Here is a 25,743-nt window from a genome sequence, read left to right as displayed (position 1 = left end):
GCAAACCAGCACATATTTTTCCAGCCCCCGTTGTATTGTTTTTTGGGGGCAGGCAATTAAAAATTGGATCTGCTTGTGGGCAATAAATATCATAGAAAAACAACTTAGTTTAAGTTGGTGTGTTAAAGGTTTTTTTTTTAAAGACAGGTTAAAAAATGATATCTTTTACTTCTTTAATTGATAATGACTTATAAAAATAAAACAAATGGTAATAAATGAAAAACCAGAGATTTTTCTGTGGGCAAGAGCTAATCAGTTAGGACTTTCTGACCAATCTTCTATTTAACAGATGTTAAGTTCTGGAAGTTTAGAGGGAAACACCTGGTGAGCCATTTCTGTATGAGCAAAGCTGTCTCTTTTTTTTACCTTGACTAATAATCCCATTTCCATATTTGTTGACTCTTCTCGTCTGTACGAAGGACATCCTTTATGTACATTTGACAAAAAGTGTTAGGTGAACTGTCCCAAAAAGCCATTTAAAAGATAAAGTAAAGTCATCTGAAACACTTTCTTGCTATTAATAAATGTGGGTTTGAAGAAAAATTGGTCCAGATTTTATTATGGAGTTCTAGGACTTAATGAGACCTTTGATGGTCATTGTCAGAGTTCATAAAGGTCAAATTCTTAAAGGATTTCCTGGCCTTCATTGGCCTTTTGTAATATAGAAGGCCAGGTTTCGTTGCCCTCTTGATTTGTAGATGGTAATGGTTTGCATTGATCTGAGGTTTTTATTTTGTTTTGGGGTTGTTTTTTTACCAGCCAGAATACACAGAATTTAAGCTATCTCAATAGGCTGTTTAAATTTTTAAAAATAATAGCAAATGAGTTGATCAAAAGTGACTTCAGTCAAAATCTTGTTTTTGTGATATCTTCACTTTATCTTAGAGCAAATATTGCCGATCTACAAAAGAAAGCAGAGGAGAGAGAGAGCTCGAATACCGACATTCTAATCAGTAAGGGAAATTTTTGGTGAAGAAACAGGATAATTATTCGACTATAGTACATATTAGTTACTGTGGCTTATTTCTGTTGAACTTTATACTACAGGATCAAAGTTGTGGCTGCCGAAATGGTTAGCTATAGTTGGAAAGATCAATGTGAAAAGATTGGGCCCGCCAACATTGGTCAGGTGAAGATCCACCTTTGATTTCAGCCATCGCTGAAATCCAGACTTATTTCTGCATCTTTATGTGTCCTGACTATTAAGAGCTTTCATCAGATTAGCAACATGTGCGAGATTTTGCAGATGAGTCTGCTTGCTGCCACTGCCACTTCCAGCAATTTACTACCAGGCTTGCTATATTGTGCTTCGTTCGGAATTCACAGCGTTTCCCCTGCCAGCCTGAATCCCAGTTTAGTTGCCAAAACCACATCTTTCCTACCAGCTCAACACAGTCTCTACAGTCTTATCACAGTCTTGGTATTGAAACCTGGGTTATTAACTCTGGTGCTGAGCTAATTAATTAATGTTAAGGATAAACAAAGGACAAAATTCATGAAACAACTCAGGAAGAAATCAGATGCAATATCCAAGATAAGACCAAATTTTTCTTCATTTTGGAATTTGATGTTGTATTAATGCCATGTTATAATACCACTAACAGCTGAGATTTCTCTTTCTCTGACAATCATTTAATCATTGATTAGCATGTGGCTTGGGTAGCAAAATATGGTGCCAGCTATTAATTGTGTTTTAGTGATTAACATTTTAGATTGTATTAAGGGTTTTGATAAATAGTATATGTATTTTATCTCCAGGCTTTGGTTAAATCATACCTTTGTGTTTATTTAAGAGTTAAATATATTGGGTTTTTTCTGTTTGACACCAAGGGTAGACCTAGTTTCTACAACTAGTTGGGGGTGGGGGGGACACGCAGCAGATTAAACCTATTTCAACTTGTTATGGCCATGGCAGAGGAATAAAAATTTTGAGATGCTTGTTCCTCCCCATTCTTCCTCACCCCTTTGCCTTCCTCCCTCTTACTTCTGCCCCCTCCTTCCATTCCTTCCTTCCTTCTTCTTCTTCACTTCCTCTCCTCCTTCTTATTACTTTTCTCTCCCCCCCAATGAGGTACTTTGCATGCAATTATATTTTAAGATCTGTCAGTTGGTTGCCTTCACTCTTTTAATTCCATTCCACACACAATCAGCAGCACCAATATGAATAGAATCCCAATTGACTTTATTCTCTACAACAACAAAAGTAAACACCTAAAATGCTACCTCACTTGAGATGGTGAATGAATACAAAGATGGAGGAAAAATTAGTATATATGAAACAAGAGAAAAAATATATGTGACACTTGAGAGAAAATCAGATTAAAGCAACTCTGAAATAATTAGTACTCTCCTTAACTTATATTGGCTATAAGTTATATTGGCTATATTAACTTATTCTTAGGCTATTCCTTGGCACCCTGGTGTTATGACAAACCAATGTTTAAAGCCTTTGCCTTTCTCCTACTTTTCATAGACATTTTTTTTTGTCATTCAAAAGGAAGCTCTAACATATCATAAACTGAAAAGGTTAATATTTTTTCAGAAAATGTCATATTAATTGTTTTCACTTGAATTGTAAAGCTATTTTGCTTCCTGTTTACCTGTGTAAAGCCACATTTCCCTGAACATGGTGGCTGCCACCTGCCCTTGTCACAGGGCCTCTGCCTGATGTCTCCCATTTGGTCCTGTAATGGCTCATTGACACTATAATTTGGATTTTCTAATTCAGGCAATTGTCTGGGAAAAAGAAAAAGAAAAAAGCCTCTAGATGTAGTTGTTTCCTCATTAAAAGTAACAGAAGAGCTTCATTTCCTTACAGCGCCAGTTTCCTCTACCACGCCTCACTCCCATCTGTCTGCTTAGACAAATACGTGTGAGTGATTTTCAATTTAGTGATCTCCTATTTCCCATGGACTAAATGAGATTAGGTATGTAAAAAAAAAAAGGTCTGAGAATCATTTTATAGTCCAGTATAAATAGTTACTTCTCCTGTTTATTGCTCTGAAAAAAATGACGTAACGTCATTTTTGTATAGTCTGCTTTACTCCAAAGATGATTTCATCAAAGTGTTTTGTGTTTGAATCATAGTTCAGCTGCTTTCCCCTACCTTCCCCTGATCTGGTCTCCTTCCTCTATTCTGGTTAACTGGAGTTGTGATTACAGTAGAATAACCACTTGCTTTTCATTTTTTATCATATTAAAGTATTTATAGAACTTAGGTTGTCACAGTCTTTCTACTAGACATTTTCGGAAAAATCTAAAACCTTTAAACTCTACATTAGTCCTTGTCAAAAAGGCAAGATGTTTTTATAGGATTACATTTTATATGGGGAAATGCAATAGGTATGACCATTTTCTTCTTTCTCCTCCTTATAGGATGAAAAGTCATTCATAGTAAACCTGTTACGTCTTTACCTTACACACTTTTGGTTTTGCAACCCTACATACTCTGGCCGATGGATATTGTGTCATAAAATGATAGGTGCACATGAGGAAATTGAGGCTTCCTTCTTGAAAGAAGTTGAAGAGGTATTGAGTATAGCCCCATCCATGGTGTAGAGAAACAAGCATTCACCTTGAATATCACCAATGAGTTGGGGAGACACAATACTCCTATTACTATTACTAGTAATAATAATGATAGCTAAAATTTTTGAGCCATTAGATAAGGGCAACAACAATAACAAACACTTAGTGTTCACTTACTTTATTCTAGAGACAGTGCTAAGTGCTTTGCTTGCATTATCTCATAAGAAGTCTTAACTAAGCCACCCCTAACAATGCCAGAATCTTCTGTTATTTGGCAGGTCAAGATTCCTGCCTGCAAAGTCAGACTTTAACTCAGTCCTGTAACTTTGTACCAACAGTTCCCAAACATTTTGGTCTCAAAACCCTTTTACACACTTACAAATTAGGATTGAAAGACTTTTGTTTGTGTAGGTTATATCTATTTATATTCCTGTAGTAGAAATTAAGTCAGACATTAAAAAATGGAATGTGTGTTCCATTTTTAAAAATAACATGTTTTAGGAACTATAACAATCTTCAAAAAAGCAAGAAAAGAGACCTTGTTATTTTTTATTCCATGCAAATCTCTGTAATGTCTGGTTTAATAGAAAGTAGCTGGATTTTCATATCTGCTTCTGCATTCTATCTGTTGGAATTTGTTGTTTTAGTTAAAATATATAAAGGAAAACCAGTCTTACACAGATATGTAATTGGACAAGGGAAGATTATTTTAGTGATGCCTTTTCATAAAATTAGGTGTGTCCTTCTTTGATACTACCCAAACTCCACAAGTGGTCGTTTTTTAAAGGTTGGGTGACATGTGGAATCTGAAACCATAACAATGAACTTTTCCCACTCTGTACACTAATAAGCTGTAAGCTTAGGAGAAACAGCCCAACCAGCTCAGTCAGGACCACGAGTAGACATATTTATGCCTTATTTTCTTCAATAGTAGCCTTTCAAGACTAAGACAAAGAAGAGACCAATGATTATTTCCTCCCCATAGAGAGGGTGGAGCTAATGTCTCTAAAGTTGCTGAGAGCTCTAGAATTAAATGAACTTAAGTCTGTGACCCTAAAGTTAAGTATGCTCTTTTGCCCTTGAATAAATTGAACTAAATAAGTGTATGGATATGGTAGATGCTTCCTTAAATTTCTTCCTCTGACCTCTCTGTTTAAAGGAACTTTTATACATTTACTTGGAGGAATTTAATATATGTTCTGTTTTCTAAAAATGAAGGAAAAAACACCTCTCTAGCCACTGAGATCACAAAGCCTTATTTATTTGTGAACTATGAAACTGCATGTTTCATCTTTTTATAAACTGAGCACTAACATGAATAAGAAATACATTTTTGCAACATTTGCTTCTTTCTCTTTTATTAGTGCGCTTTAACAGTGCTTCTCCTTGCTTTACTAAAGAGTGAGATCATTTGTTTCCCCCTGAAGATATGCAAGAGTCTTGTCTACATGTAAACTTTCAACAGATTAACTCGCATTGTATTTCCATGACAGTAAGTCATTCCTAATGGTACACATCGACTTAATACAGCTCGTTTCCTTGAGGGTGGAGAGGGAATGTTTATATATTTATGTGTATAATTTTATTGAGAAAAATATCTTATTTGTAAATAAATCTATTCCTTATGACTTTTTTGTTTAAAATAACATGTTAAATTCTTTTACAAGAAGTAGAATAGTCATCATGATTTCTTGAAATATAGTTGATTTTCATTTTAGACCATTAAGTCCACTGAAAATTACTTGCTCAGATTCTCCTTTCCAATATGTGTAAGTGCATGGGGACAGGTAGAATAGAGTTAAAGAAATTTCACAAAAAATAAACCTAAACTACTAGTTCTTCTCCTCCTCGTTTGTTTCTTAAACCAGTACCATGAGCATCAGCGCCAGAGATAAATCCATTTGAGTTCTTTATCGATATGATACATTTTGTGGTGGTGATATCAGTTTGTTGCTCACCCAATACCAACATTTTATGTAGTGTTTTATAAAAACTCAACTCCCAGTATCAAAAAACTAAAGTTGAAACGTCACTACCTTATCAAAAATCAACTGTACAACATTAGCAGCTATTGTAGAAGTAGTCCAATGAGGAGAGAGAGAGAGAGAGAGGAAGGAAGGAAGGAAGGAAGGAAGGAAGGAAGGAAGGAAGGAAGGAAGGAAGGAAGGAAAAGAAACATGGGAACAGGGGCATTCTGTTTTTTGCTTTAAAACTTCATTATAGGTTTTAGGAAATTAGAACCTCTTACCTTTGAGCTCAAGTGTTTAAAAAGAAAACAAAACTTTATGGGTATTTGGGAAAATATGAACACTGGTCTCGGGTGTTTCCTGACACCAAATATGTGGTGCCTTTTCCAACACTGGTTATCCAGCTCTGATTCTCTGACACCGACTGTGTGTCTTACAATTCAATCCTGTTGTGACACTAACCATTCAGAGTTCGCATCAGACTCCACAGGTTTAAGGGCTCAGCCCCACAAGACTGCCCTCCTTTCAGACGTGAGTCACAGGTCCTGGGTCCCCTAGTTACCACCTGCACTTCTGTCTGATTTAACTACAGATTTGAGGGTGCTCATAACCACTACTCCTATCCCAACTCAAGCTTGATACTTTGCTAGAACTACTCAGAGAGCTCAAGAAAAGGCCATACTTAACATTATAGATTTTTATAAAGGATGAAAATGAACAGTCAAATAAAGAAGTACACAGGATGCGGTCAGGAGCCTTTGTCCCCAGGGAGGTGGTGTGCATCATCCCAGCAGCATGTGGATATGCTCACCAGCTTGGAAGTTCTCCAATCCCCTTTGTTTAGGGGTGGTTTTGGAGGTTCCCTTGTAGGCATGATGGGTTAAATCATTGGCCATTGGTGATTGAACTCCACCTGCAGCCTTTCTCCCCTCTCTGGAGATGGTGAGAGAGGAAGGGCTGAAAGTTTCCACCTTCTTGTTCCAGTCCCCATTTTGAAGTTATCTGGGGGCCCAGCAAGAGTCACCTTATAAACCCAGGTAGGTTTGAAAGGGGCTTGTTAAGAATAAAAAAAGATGCTCCTATTACTGTTATCACTCAGGAAATTCAGAGGGTTTAAGGAGCTCTGCGCAAGGAACCAGAAACAAGACCGAATGTATTTTTTATTATACCACAACTGGTATACCTTCCTCCAGGTAGTGGAGAAGAGGTTATGCAGGTGGGGCAAGGAGAAAGATTTTTCCTTTCATGCTGAACATTCCCGAGTCTTTTCCCCTAGCCACCTCTACTGTTCAGGTATCTATTGCTGCATATCATTTTTACCCCCTTAAACTAGAGTGACTTAAAACAAAAAACAATTATCTCACAATTTTGGAGAAACAGGAATTTGTGTACAGCTCAGCTGGGAGCCTCTGGATCAGTGTCTCTCCTATGAGGACGCAGTCAAGCTGTCAGACAGGGCTGTGCTCTCACCTGAGTGGAGCATCCAGTCCCAAGCTCACACATGTGGTTGCTGGCCTACCTTGGACCTCAGCATGTGGACCTCCCCATAGGGCTGTTCATAGTATGGCAGCTTGCTTTCCCCAAAGCAAGCAATCCAAGTGAGAGAGAACAAGAAAGGGCCCCCAAGATGGAAGCCACAGTCTTTTAATAACAGTCTCAGGAGTGATATCCCATTATTTCTGCCAAATTCTGTTCATTAGATATGAGTCATTAAATCCAGTCTACACTCAAGCAGAGGGCATTACACAAAGACATGATACCAGGAGGTGGGATCATTTATGCCCACCTTAGAGGCTACCTGCCATAGTCACCCAAACATAATTAATTGCATTTGGTAAATGGTAAGAAGCACTGGACAACAGGTGAGAAAGGAAATTATAAAGACATTTATCGGTTTGGTTTGCCACTTCAACCTTCTAAAGCTTCTCCAGAGCTTTGCTCAAACCAAAACCTATTCTGATTAATTTTATAGTCAGTAGCTGGATCTCAGCAAGAAGGCTGTATACAATCAAAGGAGTAAAACCCCAGTGGAAGGAAATAGCTTAACTTTATGTACTTGTTGTCAAGTGATAACGACCTCCTGTGCCCATCTTTTTAAAGGGTGAACCAGGTTTCATGGGTCCTCAAGGAGAGCCAGGCTTACCAGGGTTACCAGGAACAAAGGTGAGTGGAGTCGTTTTTTCTTCCTGAATTTTTCTCTCGGAATTTTTCTGTCATGTATTTTTAGTCCGTTAGGTTGAAAGAAATGTGGGGTAACTTTATTATTTAGGTGAACGTTTGTGTTAGCCTAATAGAGAACTAAAGCAGCCTGTCAACCATTCTAACACTTCAAATGGGGATACCACCTTAAATGGAGTAACAGGAAGTTACTGTTAGCCTTAGGTAATAAGACAACAGGAAGGTAGAATATCTTAGTGGTTCCAGTTGTCCCTGAAATTGCTCCTAAACAGATGTGATGCTATTAGCTTCCTGGCCATATGGAAAAGTGGGGGAATTCTGAGGAGGAGAGATAGAACTCATTAACTCCTGCCCCTTATCACTGATTTTAGGACATACTTGTAAATCAACATTATTATTATTCCCACATCACTCCCTAGATTTCAAGGAGTACTGATGTCATATAGATTCCTAAGTGCCTCATCCCAAAAAGATCCATCCTGAAAAACGTTTGCAGAAAGATTCTGTAATGAAAACCATCTCATAATCTTCCACTTGGCAACCCTAGAGAAGGCCCTAAAAGCACAATCTATATGCCGGCAAATAAAAAATCACGTTGCTATGGATACAGTTGGGCCTATGGTTTTCTTTTTATCTACCCAGTAAGACATAAAAAGGTACAGCTCTGAGGATGGAACCTTCCTCATGACAGACTCATGAATCAAAGGAGGGGCAAAATTAGATCAAACTTTTTTTTTTTCAACTATAGCAGTCTTTGCCTCAGTATGTACTGCATCTGCCAGAAATAAACCAGGATGATTTCCAGGAGCTGGAGAAATGTGTTCATGGTCTGTTCTGACAGAAGGGTCCTCATTCCCTCTGGTCAGGAGAAAATAACTCTAATCCTAGTAAATGGAAACTGTGTGTGGCCCAAGGGGGACTGAAACTTGGTCGAATTTATACAAAATTCCTTTTTTTTCAGGCAATTTCTTTTTCACATAATGAGCTGTCAGACTTATTAACAAAATATGAGAAATGCCTGTTTTAGCCTGGACAGATTCACACAAGAAACACACTTTCTGGAATAAAGGGAGAGTGAGAGAATAATGAGCATTCTGTGTCCATGTGAGAACCGTCGTACTTCCTGAGCTTGCAGCCTCCTGGAAGGAAAGCGGTCTGGGGTTCGGGCACAAACAAGGGAAACCCGGTCGGTGCTGCAGAGAACCAGGCGTGTGTGCTAACTAATCTCCAAATGTTTGTGGACAGCAGAGAGTGGAGTTTATCCCAAATATCTCTTCTATAATTTATTGATTTTAAACTATTCCACAGTCTCAAAAAAATCCAGATGTAGAGCCCTAAAGTCAACATTAATTACTGTTCCTGAAGGAGCCAGCCTGATTTTACAGACCAGATACTTTTGTAACAGATACTACTCTGAACTGCCAATAAAAGTAAAGAATGTAAGGTCCCTGTTTTGTATTTGCACAAGAAGGGATGTAGATAGGAAATTCATTTTATTAACGATATCATGAAGTCTATTTTTCAGCTAAATTGTCTATCTTTCATGAGTTAGGTATTGTAATGGAAGTCATGATTATGTAAAAGTCTCTTGCAGCCAAATGCTGGGTTTTTTTCCAATTCTGTAGGTAGTCTAGATTTGTACCACTCAATTCAGATTCAAAAAAATAAATTAGCCCTGCATTTTACCCCTAACGCAGTGAAGAGAAGTCATAATGAAGGAAGATGGATAATGCCATTTAAAAATCTATTTATGCATTGCTATATCCTCAGCGTCTACCTCAGTCCTGGGAGAGACATACAGCAGTCTAAAGAGACGGGTGTTATTCCCAATAATTTAGAATATTTTGAGTACTACTGTTTATTCATTAATTCAATTTTTTTTTTTGGCCAGACATTTTTCTAGTGTTTGAGACTGAAGAGTAAATGGAGCAAAAACATTCTCTATTCTCCTGAAGCTTGCATTCCAGTATGTGTGAGGGAGGGCAGGAGGGGAGAGAAGTAAAGGAATAATGTGATCCAGAAAGTGATAAGCAACTAATTAAGGGCACTGTGATTTTTTAAAAAAGTGATTCTGGGTAAATATATATTGACTCTACTCCTATGGTATATTACAGATAAATGATTTTCTAAGATTTGTGTTTTTCCCTAAAATATTACCTTGTAGTTACTATTTTAGAATTCTTCTATAAAATATTAAGAAAAACACCAAATATGGTATTTTTTAAAGTAAAAATTTCATATATCAACAGATGTGCATCCATCTCTAATCCCTGGAAAAGCCCTCCGGAGCGCCTTTACCATCTCCTGTACCCAGTCAAGTCCTTGCCCTTTTCCCGCCTTCTCCGTTTTCCCACTCTCCTTGGTTCATGCTGAGAAACCTACTGAGTCTTCTCTCATCCTTGCCCTACCCTAGCCCACCTCCCCCACACACTATAAAGGCTTCCCAGCACGGGAACAACACAGATAAGGATCTCAGAATCCTTATCCTTTACAGCCCTACATCAGCCATACAGATCCAATCCATTTTCTTCTCTTTTCCAAGATGAATCTGTTCCTTCTGTAAACGTGCTAATACCAGGCTGAACTGAAAACCTGTTTGATTATTGAAATTCTACCTACCATGCAAGAAGCTAGAGAGTCTACTCTCTGTCTTGCCAGAGAGCGATTTGGCAAATTTCTAAAATGTTCATACTTTTTGACACAGCAATTCCCCAACTACCAATTTACCCTAAGCAAGTGACCAGAAATGTTCAAAGGGTTACATACAAAAACATTTATACAGAAGTTGAAGATGAAGCACAAACAGTTCTAAATTACAGCTTTTCCTTTTAAAAGCTTTGTGACTTTGAGAAAGTTACTTAGCCTCTCTGAACTTCAGGCACTTCGTCTGTAGACTGTGAATACTAACGCATTTTTCATCTGCCCTGAGGATTAAATAGAGTAATGCACGTAAAGTGTTTTGTGAAGTTCCTGGACTCATTAGTAACACAGTCATAAACAGCATTATTATAAAATGCAACCTACCAATGCCTGGACTATTGAAGACCCCATGGGCTTCCTTTTCTCTCACCTGTGGCCTTACATTACTCCTTAATTCTTAACTATTTTGTTATGTAGATCTTGTCTGTCTAACCAGATCACTAGCTCCTTGGGGCCAGTGACCTTGTTCATACTTCACAGAGCTGTGATTAAAGTAAAAGCTGTAATACTTATGTGTCTTGTACCATGCTGAGCACTTTACATTTATAAGTTATGAGATCAGTACTATAATCTTTTATATTTTACACAGGAAACTGAGGCTACTGGAACTTAACTAATTTGCCCCAAAACACGGAACTGATAAATAACAGAGCTAGGGTTAAGACCCAGGATGTGGGATTACAAGTAGCCTGGCCATTGTAAAGCGACAAGTTATAACCATCACAAGGCCTTGACCACTTTGCCATGCTTCATCCCAGTAGTACTCAGAAAGTGGCTGCAGAATGAAAACTGTATCTATCTCTGTTTTGAGGTATCATCACAGCCCTTATCAAGTCCTTTTAAAGGCCTTGCATGTACCAGCATAGGTTTCTGACAGGCATTTACCAATTCACTTCCTTATCTATCAAGTGGAAATGATAATACAATTGATTGAACCATCATTTTATTAAATGAGATCATTCATGCTGAGATTAATACAGTGCTGGGTACATGAAAAATAAGTGGCAGCTTTCCTTAATTTTATTCAATTTATTTATTAATCTACAGGGACTGGTTGAGGGTGGGAGGGTGGAGAGGGAGGTTGCCACTTCCTGGTTTTGCAATTTGTGACAGGGTGAACGAGGGGAGGCGGGGCCCCCTGGAAGAGGTGAGCGAGGAGAGCCTGGAACCCCTGGACCAAAGGTCAGTTATTCTTATATTGGAAAATGATGTTCTTCAGTTTGGAAAACATAAAACTAAAATCTAAAAATTTCTCAACAGGCGTTAATAATTTATTGAAATGTAAGAATAATTTATTGAAAGGCATACCAATTGGTTTTCTTCCAAAGGAATGGTACTATTCAACTTTCTCAGTTTTCTCTCTTCTTTTCAATGAACAAATTTAATAACACATCCGAATGTAAAGGGGGAGGGACTGTTGTTGACAAATTATCACTCACTGGGTATTAAAACTTGCTGAGAACATGCTGATATGTGTTGCGTTAGTTTCGATGGTAACTTTACGGTAACACCTTGAAAATATTAGCACAAAGATTTACTTGACTGTTCAATCTCTATTTCTCTAAACTTTCTGCAAACTAATATGGTAACACTTTATTTTAATAACCCATCCCAGAGACACAGAAAATGACGAGAAGGAAATTTATGCAGACACTGTTGAGACTAATGAGAATGAATCACAGCGCTCCTGCCGTCCACGGGTGGGAGGGCAGTCGGCAGTTACCGTGGGATGAAGGTTGACGGGCTGACCAGGGAATGAACCAATGAAACCATGATGATACTTGTGTTTAGTGTTTTAATGGCCTCCATTACATAAAGCCATATATTATGGTAGTTAAAATAAAGTGTTTCCATCTTTATGAGTCACCAATAATTTCTTTTTCCTGTTCTTATCTCCTCTCTTTTTCTCTTTTTCATTTTCATATTCTCCTATCATAGGGGAAACAAGGTGAATCAGGAGCTAGAGGCCCAAAAGGGTCAAAGGTCAGTAACCAGGCAATCATGCTAATGTAACATGAGGCCTTCAGAGCTGTGCTTTTTTTTTGCCTCTTCCACAGAGAATCATGTTTTCAATTAAACTTTTCCACACAATGGGATTGCAATAATTTTGTCCCTATGGTGATATCCCAAAACAATTGGTTTGTTTCATCCTGTTCGTTTTTGTGAGTTCCTATGCTTCAGATTATTCTTTAAGGAAAGTTGTATTTTCTGTTTCATAGGAATAGTTTCCTTGGAAAAAAATTAAGTTCTGTACTTAATTTAACTTACGTATGGAATAATCTTATTTTTCATTTTCTGGCAATCTTTATGATAAATGTTCAAATTATACTTTGCTTTTAAGTTAGTTGACTCCCTTCATTGCATTAAAATTTAACCACTCATTAAATTCTTTCCGTTACCATGTTCTTTATAATGTTTGCAATTATCTATGCACTGTTAGCAGAATCATGTTATTTAAGATGATGTTAGCTAATATATAACATGGAAAAATTAGTGGAAAAATGAAGAAACCAGAGTAGGAATTATTCTCCATCCATAGCAAATTTAATTATTGTGGATTGGTGTGGATGGATACAAACTATAATCCCTTTTCCTGCTTTTTCTGCTTCTCTTCATTGGTCCTTACCCAGTTTATAGTAATATATAAAAGGCATGTCAAAATACTTTTAATTCCATTTAGAAAAATATCTGAATAAATTTAATGCTATTTTAAAGAAACTCCAAATACACAGGTTCAAATCTCTTCTCCAACACTTCCGTTTAGACTTCTGAGAATGTTGAGTGTTCTCGGGGTGATGTGCGTGCAGTTTGAGATTCAGACTCTTCCTGGTGCCTCCCCAGGGTGGTGGTAACACCATAAATGGAACTTCAGAGATTTTCCATATTGCATTTAAAAAGAGGGAGAGCTGGCTTTGCCCTTTCCCGGACTTTCAGCCCTGCCCACCAGTGCCAGCTAGCCAAGGTCCGAAGCAGCACCTTCCGAGTGTTGAAATGCCTATACCTACAGGAAACTTTCCTTCAATCCCCATCATCAGAGGAAGGCCTAGCTGGTGACTATCCCTTCTGATTCACCCTAAAATGAGCTCTCCATTCCTTCCCTGTCTCAGTTATTTACATGTTACTTCTCAGAGGAAAGATAAAGTGGTTGGCTCTTATTTCCTCTGCCCCAAACCTTTTCATATAAAAGCAAGAACATGGTTCAGTCTGAAAGGTAAAAGTGTACGTTGGGTGTCATGGAAACCACTTGTTTTGCTTTTGAAGATCCCTAGCAAGAGAGTAACATACATATTGTTGTTCTAAGATTCTCTTTTAAAGAAGCATTTGCCATGGTGGTGGTTATTGTTCTTCTAGTTGTGATTTTCAACTCCAGAAGTTTGTACTAAGGCTGCTGCTGTATGGTATTAAATACATCCTTAGATCTGAGATATTTCTAGACTGTTGGCCTGACTACTAATTAGGTTTTTTCTCTTTTCACTGGTGAAGGGTGACCGTGGTGACAAAGGAGACTCTGGAACCTTGGGACCAAGGGTGGGTGTGTCTCTCACCTACATGTTTGCCCCTCCCCTTCCTCCTTACAAGCCCAGATTTTTTTTTAATTCTTATTGTTATTCAATTACAGTTGTATGCCTTTTCTCCCCATCCCTCCACTCCACCCCAGCTGAACCCACCTCCCTCCCCCACCTCCACCCTCCCCCTTGATTTTGTCCATGTGTCCTTTATAGTAGTTCCTGTAATCCCCTCTCCTCACTGTCCCCTCCCCACTCCCCCCTGTCCATTGTTAGATTGTTCTTAACTTCAATGTCTCTGGTTATATTTTGTTTGCTTTTTTCTTCTGTTGATTATGTTCCAGTTAAAGGTGAGATCGTAATGGTATTTGTCCCTCACCGTCTGGCTTATTTCACTTAGCATAATGACAAGCCCAGATTTAAAGTGTGTGTCTGTGTGCCCTTTCACCCGGCACTTGAACTAAAAGCACCCACTAGTAGCCCTGGAGGTAGGCTACTGTAACTATGCCTGATTACTCCCTTTCTTCTTATTTTTTATTTCAGTCACTGGTAGCAATGAGTGTGTGGATTGTAACTCACAAAACAAGCTCAAGAGAAGATGATCTAAAGAACCCTCTTGATCTACTTTCCTTCTGACAAATGAGCGATAGCAAACCCGTAGTCATCCAGCTAGTAGAATTTTCCATGTTTCAATTAGCCCAGTTATATAGAAAGCAATAACCTGTATGTTCAAAGTCTTAAACACAGGCAAGGAATGAGGACACGACTAATGGGAATTCAGTGGCAGATATCATAAGCAGGATAAAAGTCCTAAAAATATATGTATTCTCTTTTGTGGTCCCTGTTTGGTTTTATTTTGATAGAATTCTATTGCCTGTTGTAAAAACCAGGCATTTCCCAAGAACAGTGTTCTATCTTCTTAAAGAATGAGAAAGCAATCTTTGAGTTGTAGATGACTAGAAAGGTTTGGGTTGCTTTAATAAATATGGATTAAGCCAATAAATGTTTGCAAGTCAAATCGGATTAGCCTACATTTTATAATTTTCAGAAAACAGTTTCAGAGATTGAATCATATTCTTTTTATTCAGATTCCATATCTTTAACATACCACGGACAAGGAAGTTAGAAATGATTTGCCTCCTTTGAAATAAAGACAAAATTCAAGCATGATTTATGTATGCATTTGTGCCTTCATAGGGAATTAATGGTCAAAGAAAGCTGTAAGTTGCTACTTCTGTTTTCTCCATAGTCCCCTCTATATCCCAGCCTAACCACATGGTTTTCTGTTGGTTGGTTTTTTATAGGGTCCACCTGGCCAAAAGGGGGATCAAGGAGCCACCGAGATCATTGACTATAATGGCAACCTCCACGAAGCCTTGCAGGCAAGTGACTGCCCCCTGCCCTGACCCAGATGGCGACACTGAGGCACACCGTGTAATGTGTGTGAACATCAGCTTCCGCGTCCCAGGGATCCCAGAGGTCCACTGCTCAAAGCGCCCCCTCTCCCTATTCTGACGCACCCCCTTCTTTCTGCCCCAGTTTATCCTCTTTATTTCCTAACATTTTTCAATCTTTCCTTTCCCTCCTACCTTCAGATATGTATCCTTATCTCTGGTCTGTTCTTGGTGCAATCACTCCCTGTTCTTCTGCAGTATGGGTTTAGATCTTGTGTTAGTTTTGCCAATTTTTGCCTCCTCACTTGAAAGGCAAGCCTAGCAAAGCAATGAAGAGCCCTGTGGTCCTGCAGTTGATGTTGCCTGGGTTCAAATACCAGCTCTTTTGCTTACTAAATGCATCAGGTTAATTTACTTCTCCGTGCCTCAGTTTTCTCTAAAATGAGGACAGTTGTAGTATCTACCTCATCCGGTTGTTGTGAGCTGAATGGGAATAATTGGCTGACTGCCTGGCACAGTCCTCTGTGGGTGTTTCTTATTACTGCTACCACTCACTTCTTTGTCTTCCATTCAGTAAAAACTATAGGCGGCGTGGCACGTCTCCATCACTTTGCACCCTAGTCATCCTTTCCGTGTTTAGAGTCCTGCATTCTAGCCTGTATCGTCATTCTGTTGGAACTTCTCCTATAAAGGTCACTAATAACCTCTATGTCAAGCACACTGTACTTATCACCTGTGACTTCTCTTGACATTTACACTAAACCACCTTCCTTTTGAAACTTCTTTCTGGTTTCTCTGATCTCTACTCTCATTTCTTCCAGTTTTTGTTTTGGTTTTTTTTTTTAATGGATCCACTCCCTTTTTGTATTTCCAGTTTCTCTGTCCACTCCCTAATTTTCGGCAGTATGGCTGCTTCCAAATCTTTCATTGCCAGATCAGACCTGGCATGTACTTCCAGCTGTCTAGGAAAATCTCCTCTATGGTTATATTATTACCTTATTAACTGCCACCACGATACGAAATTAAACTGGTTACCTTTCCCATCTACCAAGTGATTTCCTTTCTTAGCTAACCAGTTTCTTTTAATGAGACCATAAATCTTTGAATTTCTTGAGATAGAAACCTTAGTTATTTTTAAACTATTCGTACTCCTTCATCCATTATATATCACCAGATGCCGCTGTTTCCCTTTTCAAAGTATGTGATGAGGTTGCCCCATTCTATCCATTCCCAACTGGGTCCACATTCCATTATTTCAGGTCTAACACCTCAACAAGCCTTCAGCCAGTTCCTCTGCCCTAATGACTCCCTGCTCTTCTGATCCACTCCGTTATCACCCCAAGGCTCACTTGCCTGATTTTTACTATTTTGATGGCTTCAGTGTGCTCAGAAACCTAAATGGACCTCCTCACCTACTCTATGAAGCTCAAACTTCTCCCTCGGACTTCTAAGGCCCTTAATCCTGCCTCTCCTGTATGGAATTTCTCTTTCCCCGCAACATATTTCCCCCCAAACCAGTCATATTGATCACATCCATAAAAGTCCCCCTCTTTCCGCCCAGTCTATGCCATTCTTCTTCCCTTTTACACCCATCTAAATCCTTTCCAAAAATCCCCTGCCGCCCCCCGGATGGGTTCCTCCTCTTAGTCCTTTAAACATCGGCAGTCAGGGCCCAGTAGTTTAACATTTAATTATTCTTAAATCATACAGATTGTTTTAGCGTTGCTGCTTACCTGACTGGGGTTACTTGGTGACAGGAAACATGTCTTATGCTTATTCTCTATCCCCCATAGTAAATAAACATATTGGTTGAATGAGTGAGTATACTTAGCTCATATGTACAATACATTTTTTTTTCTGCTTGAAAGGCAAATAAGTTGTTTTAAATATTTGCTATTTTGTACTTGTTTGGGTTTTTTTTCCCTATCCTCATGATTCAGTAACATTCTTTAATTTTGGTAGGCATACATTTTTGTGGGTCTTTTGCTACAATTACCATTTTTAACTAGTAAAGCATTAAATAGTTTTTACAGAATCTGTGTTTAGCTCAGCCTGCTTTTCTGTTCTTTTCATTGGCACTTGTGAAGAAAGAGAGAAACAGAACAAGAAGTTTAGGCGTATCTGCTGTTTTCAAAGTTCTTACTTATAAAATATAGGGACACTTTTTAAACTTAATTTATTAACAGTGCTGTAAATTTCCCTTAAGCTGCTTCCAGTGGTGCCATAATTCTTACTACCATCTTTAAGGTTCTCTTACCTTCCAAAAAAAGTTCCAGTATTATTGGCCATTTCCTGAAACCTTGTGAAAGAGCACTTTTAAAGCATTCTGTGCATGAATAGGGCTTGGCATGGAGCCACTTCTATCTCAAGAAATTCAAAGACTTACAGTATCATTAACAGACACTGGTTAGTTAAGAAAGGGAACCACTTAGCCTAAAACCGAAATCTCTGTTTCGATCTACCCTCTATGGCTAACTAGCTAAATCATTTAGGGGAAATCAATGTATCTATACTTCATTGATTGCATCTATAAAATGAGGATTTGGGGTAATAAGTTATATTCTAAAAGTCTATAAAATCTAGCATGCTTAGGATTATTTTCAGGAGCTCCTGAACACTTTTTGCTGGTGTGCCTAAGCACACTGCACTTTATTAAAGTTCTGACACCTGCATCTTGACATGAAAAGATACTGTGCTCAGGTTCCTCCTCTCACCTGGAGTTCTGTATGGCTGTACACAAGTCACAATTCATCGTAATCAACTAGTTCCCACTTACACTTCAACCTGTGAAGCTGTGAAGATCTATTATTCTTATGGACCTGTTAGGACAACAATATGTTGTACTCGTAAATAGTTTATAGTTTTTTTCACTTCAGAACTATCTATTTGCTTTCCTAATTATATACTGTAGTGGAGTAAGAGTCCCTAATAAAACGAACTAGACTAAATAATGATTAGATTGAGAGGAATTTGCAGACATTCATTCTCTAATTCTCTAAACAGTGATGGATTTTCACAGTTTCACCAAATTTCATTTCTCTATTGCATCCTCTAAAAAAAATCTGCAAAAATAATCTAGGATAATTAGATAAATAGGAATATATTACAGCTATAAAAGTATCACATTACAAATATAAGATTTTATGTTGTCTCTATTGAAAGTTGTTATTTACATGAACATTTGCCATAAGCCATTTATTTTTATTTTTATTTAAGGTGATTACATTTCCACAATTAGCAGTAAAATCTCTCCATTTCCTACTCAAGCTTTTTAAATTCCTCAACACCATTCAAACTCAACCTGTTCTGTAGTGTAAATCATGGGTGATTTTCAGCTTGCATCTTTGTCAGAAATGAAACACAACAACCTTTAATTCCAAAGCAATTGATCTAAGTACCTCAGGGAATAAATTACAAAGCAGCCTGCGAGCCTTCAACCAGTTTACAGTCGTGCTAGCCTCCCGTCTCACACCATGCCTCACTACAGAATGGTCTCTCTTCATCACAACCAACATTCTGGTTTTCAAGTTGTTACTGAACTTTTAGAGAGAATCCTGTGGAATTTATGTAGCTTTAATTAGAAGAACTAGAGTCCTGGCAGCTGTGCCTCATTTGGTTGGGTGTCGTCCCGTAGACCCAGAGGTCTCAGATTCAATTCCCAGCCTGGGTTTCATGTTCTGTCCCCAGTCAGGGCGCATGCAAGAGGCAACCAGTTGAGGTTTCTCTCTCACATCGATGTTTCTCTCCCTCCCTTCATCCCTCCCTTTCTCTCTTTCTGGAATCAATAAAAGGAAAAAAATTCAAAATAAATAACTAAACAGCCAAATACAAGAAGTCCAACTGAGCAGACATCTTTCCGACGTGTCTGTGCGTCTGCACGCTGGTGCTTCAGGACGGCAGTAAAGACTTGGTTTTGAGAACTTAGCTTAGTTTACTGCCACTTGTTCTTCTGCTAACTGGATGGAGCCTGCCCTGTATAATTTTTAGATCTCACAAATACAGTAATTTAACAAAATCACTTAATCTCCATCTGTCAGATAGTTCAGTTACCATTAGTAATATTTTTTACTGAGCACCTCATTATAAAACATGCTATTATCCTTAATAGCAGAGTAAAAAAAAAGACAAACTAGTTTTGTGTTTAGGTGAAAATGAATTGTACATGCCACATGTAGGAAAACCTCTGAGAGTTCAATTTTAAACTCCCTTCCCTTTCTAAGGCATTATGATTCTACCTTCTAGTTAAAATTGCGATATGTAATTGGAAGGCAATGATAAAGAAATTATTTCTACTCCATAATTTTCTAACAACTTTTTTTGAATGACTCATCTACCTATTGCTATAGGTACTATTGCTATAGGTAGTGAAGAAGTAGCTTTCTCATCACCATAAATTCTACTGTAGCTTTAGGTGGATCCCATAAGCATAAAGTAATGGTATCTTAGTTTAGCACAGATATGATATGATGACATAAAAATCTGGGCCTTGGTTTTCTTTATAAACCTGCCCAAGTTTGTGGTAATTTTGCCTTAATCTTAGAAGTACTGGTTGCTTTTCTCCTACTATGATTTCTCTGTAGCTGTAATGACCATAATTGATTTTATCATGAAGTACAAAATTGAACCATTTATACACATGCATAAATGTATTGTTTTCTAAGAAATAATGACACCATGTCACTGGAAGCTCAAGTGTTTGAAGTACGATAGATAATGTTAAGATTATTTTTCAAGACAACAATAAAAAAACCCCTGCAAGAACAACCTGAATCAGAAATGAATGGAGTAGTGGAAAACAAAGGGATTGCGTTAAAGCGGTGTTCACAAGTTTACAAGTAGTCGGATAGCACTTCTCTATTGGGACTGGAGTCCCTAATGGAGAGTGTGTTCCCCTCTACGACTGCATAAATTGGTTATAGATCCTATTGAACATTTAGCACAAGGCTTAAAGTAGAAAATATTGATACAGAAATTATTCATGGATCAAGTGTTCGGGAGATTTATATTTTCAGAGAATATACTCTGTTACAGTACTCTAGCACTTTACATTAAGAAACTAGATAAATCCCATGTCAGCTTCTCTCTTTAGATGTGGCATGCACACACACGCAATGAGGTACAGACTAAAAGAGAAAAACATACCACTTACGCAATTAGATAGCTCGGTTTTCTCTAATCAAAGTGGTCCAGGATAGAGCTCCTATGAATGATAGAGTTTCTCAGGTCACAGTTACACTGACAAACCTCTAGTGTATAACATTTTATACATAATTTTTTTCAAATCAGGTGAATTAATATTTTCACATCTTCTTTTTTAATCCATAAATTAAAAAAAAATAAAGTTCTAAAAATAGTGTTTAAAAGAATCTTTACAATATATTGTATTCATTGGAAGGTAGATAATATGCTCTCAGATTCTTGCCAATTCCTTATGAGATATCAGTTTTGCCAAAACATATTCAAAAAGTTGATCATTTCAGAATGTATTACTGCACTTTGGCACGCAAAATAGGTAACTTTGTCTTTGTCAATTCACTTTCTCAACAGAGGATCACCACCTTAACCGTCACGGTAACTCCCATTGCATGGTTTCTGCGGTCTGGGGCTTCCTCGTACTTGCTGTGATGCATGCTGTTCCCAATGGCACTGATGTAGCGGCTGTCTTCATCTGAGATTGTTGTTTTTCTTATATTAATAACCTTTTACACTTTTGCCCCAGTGGAATCATTTGTCTGCTTAGTAAAAAAAAGGTCAAAAAAAGTTGTTTTTCTTAAAAGTCTTTGGCCTTATCTTATGTAGCTTGTTTTTCTTTAGTGTTCAGGAAATCAAAGCCTTTAGAGGGGAGGGGAGAAATGTGTCTAGAAACACAGGTAATACTAATAAGCTAACTCAACCCAAGCCGCTGACTGTGAGGCATAGCGGCAACTTTACATTGTCTTACAGATCAACCCCAAAGCATCTTCAGTATTATTGTGGCCTAAATGTTTGTTGATGTGGGTGCGTATACAGGTAGTTTAGGGAGTTTTTAGGATTCTATAACCAGTAACATTTTTCCTCATTGCAAATGAATATTGGGGGGTATTTAATTGTGATAGAAATCAAGAATGTGTGTAGTGTACTTATTATTTAAAGCATGAAATTTAAGACATAGACTTGGCTACTTTTTATAACTTTGTCTTTTCTGGATTTAGGGTCCCCCTGGACCACCTGGACCTCAAGGACTACAAGGGCCAAAGGTTATTTTTTTATTTTACTAGTTTCCATTGACCACATATGGTACAGAGAATTTTATATTAAGTACTTGTATCTTTGAAAATCAATCTTACAAAATGCTGGAGAAGCTGAGATCAGCAGTATTATTGCTCAAGGAGGTAAGAACAGAAATTGAAGTTGGACTGAAGGAAGAGGAATCAGGAAAAAAGGAAACTTAGGAAGGAAAGGAAAGAAATAGGAATAGCAATTTAAATTTAGGAGGAGGAAATGGAGAAAGACAGAGAATATTAAACAAGGGAAAACAAGATTTACAGAAATTATGAATATAAATAAACACTAAATGTGGTGTCTGAAGGAAGGAAAATATTTAAATAGAGGAGGATTGAAGGAAAACTTATGCAGACACTAAAAAAGATCCTTCCTTCCAATCATTTTGTAATAAAAAGAATAAGGGGAGCTTTAGTATGTTGCGTGTACAATGACAATTTTAAGGAATCACTTTTGAGTCATTTTGTATAACACATCCTATTATTATATGTATTCAGACATTCTGTCATTTAAATCTTATCTAATGAAGCATATAAACTATGAACAGTAGAAACTTAAAATTACTTGATTATATCTAAAATTCGTTGCTGGTGTTAGCTTTCTCCCCCCACACTAAAGCTTAGTCATGTGGTCAGTGAACACAGGGCCAGTTACTCTGGCTTTTCAGAACTAAGCTGTGTGTGTTGAAATATGACTTTCATCGTTGGGTTTTTGTAGGCAGTTCAGGTAGTTCTCAAGGCAGTTTATTTGCTAAGTCTATTATACACGTACAGACACATACACACACATCAGCTTTGCTACTCATCACTTTCAAGATACTTGAGAACAGAGAGCTAGCACCTAGAAACGTTATTTTTCTATTATAAAAAATATAAAGTAAAACATTCCCGAGGTTGTTGGCTATGTGAAATCATATTTGAACGTATACCTTAACTTCAAGCAGAGTTCCTGTATAACAGTGTAAGATAATGTTTGGGGCTTTTAATTTTCCATTTCTCTACCACGTTCTGGTCATACGTAATCTCTGTTCCTGGTGAACAAGTTGGTCTGGGTTCTCATTCTTTAATATCTTGATGAGCTGACTAGACAACCTAGAAGGAAACCGGCAGGTTATTTTCCTCTATGCAGAGTCAACCAGGTCTGAGTTCCTTGTTTCATCTCCTCACTTGCCTGAGTCTCCAGAAAAAAATTGTCCCCAGCGCTAAATAGGCACCTCATTCCCTGCAAAGCTCCACAACTCCTAGGACTTTTCTATATAGCCCAGATGCCTACAGAAGCCCGAAAGGTACCCATCCCTTGACCCACGGGGACAAAAAGGGCCACCTGGCCAAGAAGGTTGTATCATTAAAACCTACATCCCCTTTGTTTTATAATCCAATTGCTGTTCATTTATTAATTCAATTATTCAATAAGTACTTTTTGAGCTTCTATTCTGTGATAAGCACTAACATACAGTCATGATATTACGGTATATGAGGGGTTTCATCCAGGGGATTGATTACAGCCTGGGGAGGGAGATAGATAAGCAAAGACACAATTATTTATAAATAAGGGTAACTGCTCTGATCAAGATGTGAATGAAGAAGGTTGTCGCAGCCTTGGGAATCAAGGATGACTTTGAGCTGAAACTGAAAGACAGGGTAATTGGCCAAACGAATGTCTAAACGGGTGGGATGAAGGGGTGGCGCTTAGTCATACTCTCTTAGCTCTTACCCAGCCACCCTTCCCCACGTGCTGTCCCTCTGCCCCACCCCTCACACCTCACAGAGATGTGGTCGTTGAGATCTTGGGTCAGTGGATGGGGGCCTCTATGTGTTCCATGACCTCTCCTGGAGGAGGCTGGGATAACTGGGGTGAGATGTGCTTGTGACCAAGACTCCGCAAGTACAGCCTGAGCCAAATGTAAGCCCCGTTCGAACTCAGGACTCACAACCTGAGACTGAACGGGGACCTTTTCAATTAGCATTGCTCCTCCTTAACCAAATGAGGACTGTGTAAATTCTTACACATCAAATAACTCTTCACAAACTACATTTGATGGATGAAGGATACATGAATAACTCGCAAATTATGTTTTCCTTTTAAACAGTTGTAGGTCACATTTTGAAGTAAAAGTTTAGCAAAGCAGTCATTATTGGACCTCAGTACTGACAGGTATTCAGATGGAGTGAAACTAGGACTTAGCCAGTGGCATCCAACCTCAGAGGGTTTATTTGTGGCAAAATAAACTTTGCTGTTACCACAAAGAGCAGGAAATCTGGAAGAGAAAAGCCCTTTCTTTTCTTTTTCTTTCTTTTTTTTTTCATTTGTTTGTCATGCCTTCTAAAACATTGGAAAGCTCGGATTTCATGCTGTGGCCAATAGCTGTTAAGAGTTTTTACCAGGGAAAAGAGCTCTAGCCATTTCAATATTGTGGTTTATAACATCACCAAACAAGCGTTTCTAGAAAAATACAGCCTCAAGTCAGCGCCCTTGGAATTCTGTCTGTGAGGCAGGCCACTCAACCCTCAAAAGCACTGTTTTTACAAATTTTCTACAATGTGGAAACAAGGGATGCTGATAATGGAATCCAAATATACAATTCATTGATATAAAATAATATCTTGACCTTCAAAGAATTTGTTTCATATCTTTCCAACTGAAAGGTGACTGACATTTGTTGTTTGAAAAAACCTCTAGCACATTGTTTAAATTTATTTTTAATCACACATCTTCAGTTAACAAAAAATAAATCTATATATTTTGGGTTTGTCAAGAGTTTTAATAAATCACAATATAAATAGGAAATTTAGTGCATTCCTAGCATAGTATAAGAATTGAATTGATCCAAAAGTAATTTTACGTGGATTAAGATATCATTTGATTTATTGTAGCCTCCAGGGAGGCTTATCTGAAAGTAACACATTCACAATCATTATAAATTTGTGTCTATGGCTCAAACAGTGCCACTTAAAATATTGTGAATTTAAGGGACTTTGCATTTTATTCTTTCTCAAGATAATTGTCATATTTTTGCTTTTTTTCTCAAATTGGAAAGTAAGAGAAATCATACAGATTTTTTAAGTAGAAAAAATTAGCTGAGGCATCCAGGTTGCTAGAGCACACGGTCAGCCATCCGACGATTTTTTCAGTCAGTTTCCTTTCACCATTTTTTCAGCCCACATCTCACCTGAGGAAAAAAATTTAGAAAACTAGATCTTAGCAACATACAAGTATTGTTGTACATAATACTCAAGAAAATGCTCTTTCATTTAGTTTAGATATGTGTTATAATAGTGTATTCCTGGGTCATGATACATTTGCGAAAGCCAAATTGTACTGTTACCAACTAGCAACATTTTCGTATAGTTTAATACGCTACCAATGATAAATGGAAGGAAACCATCAATTTTTATCTTAACAGGGAGAGCCAGGATCTCCAGGAATCCCAGGAGTTGATGGAGAGCAGGTAATTTTAAAGATACATACTGCCACTTAAAGCATTGTTACTGACCACTACTTCTATTACACGTTTGAAGCCAAGAAAGGCATGTGTGTTGATATAGGATAGCCTTTTTTTTTTTTTTTAACCATCTGTTCTGGAGACTATATTAACTGTAAAAAACAATTGGTTTTAAATTAGACACTTTTCTTTGCAGAAACATACAAACTATAGGATGCCTTAGTTTTGTCTTTAAACTTTTTGTCAATCTACTGGTGATACTTCTGTGAATTTTTAATAGACTCGTAAAATTATTACCTATTTAGTAAAAATAGCCTTCTTTGTGTCAGTGAATATAGATGATTCAAGATGAAAATCAGTGACATAGTTTCCACAAAATTAGATACATGTATTTTCTTTTCCCAGGTAACAATTACACTTAATTTTCTAGATCAGTAGAAAAGGCAGAAACAAACAGGGCAGTTGTAGCTTTGCAGGGCATAGCAGTTTCTCAAAGGGTTTCCCCTAAAATAGAGGTTGGCAAAGTTTTTCTATAAAGGACAAGATAACAAATGTTTTAAGCTTTGCAGGCCACATACAGTTTCTGTTGCATATTCTTTTTTTTTTTAACACCCTTTAAAATTTTTTTAAATGTTCAGCCTGTACAAAAACAAGCACTGGGCTGGATTTCGCCCATAAGCCAAAAAGAACCTGGCCAGGAGATTGTGGAGAGCATTCAAATTTCAGACTCAAATCACAGGGTTAGTCTCAGGCTATTTGCTGTTTTC

The 25,743-nt window shown here is 37.8% G+C and overlaps 2 protein-coding genes across 2 annotated transcripts in view; both read left to right on the top strand.

The window, feature by feature from the left end:
* Positions 1–20,898, top strand: part of LOC112321425 (collagen alpha-1(XXV) chain) — a 62,440-nt gene extending 41,542 nt beyond the window's left edge. Inside the window, exons 9-14 of the mRNA XM_053923467.1 lie at positions 7,596–7,658; positions 11,487–11,555; positions 12,312–12,356; positions 13,857–13,901; positions 15,184–15,261; positions 20,821–20,898. Of these exons, the coding sequence (XP_053779442.1) occupies positions 7,596–7,658; positions 11,487–11,555; positions 12,312–12,356; positions 13,857–13,901; positions 15,184–15,261; positions 20,821–20,898 (378 nt within the window). The remainder of the gene's footprint in view (positions 1–7,595; positions 7,659–11,486; positions 11,556–12,311; positions 12,357–13,856; positions 13,902–15,183; positions 15,262–20,820) is intronic.
* Positions 20,824–25,743, top strand: part of LOC128780756 (collagen alpha-1(XXV) chain-like) — a 28,857-nt gene continuing 23,937 nt past the window's right edge. The window contains exons 1-3 of the mRNA XM_053923466.2: positions 20,824–20,844; positions 21,465–21,509; positions 24,938–24,982. The gene's annotated coding sequence lies outside the window, so the exon portion shown is untranslated. The remainder of the gene's footprint in view (positions 20,845–21,464; positions 21,510–24,937; positions 24,983–25,743) is intronic.

Source organism: Desmodus rotundus, chromosome 4 (assembly GCF_022682495.2).
Source record: "Desmodus rotundus isolate HL8 chromosome 4, HLdesRot8A.1, whole genome shotgun sequence".
Taxonomy (NCBI): domain Eukaryota; kingdom Metazoa; phylum Chordata; class Mammalia; order Chiroptera; family Phyllostomidae; genus Desmodus; species Desmodus rotundus.
The sequence above is the reverse complement of the archived record's forward strand: the minus strand, read 5'-3'. Positions and strand labels throughout refer to the sequence as shown.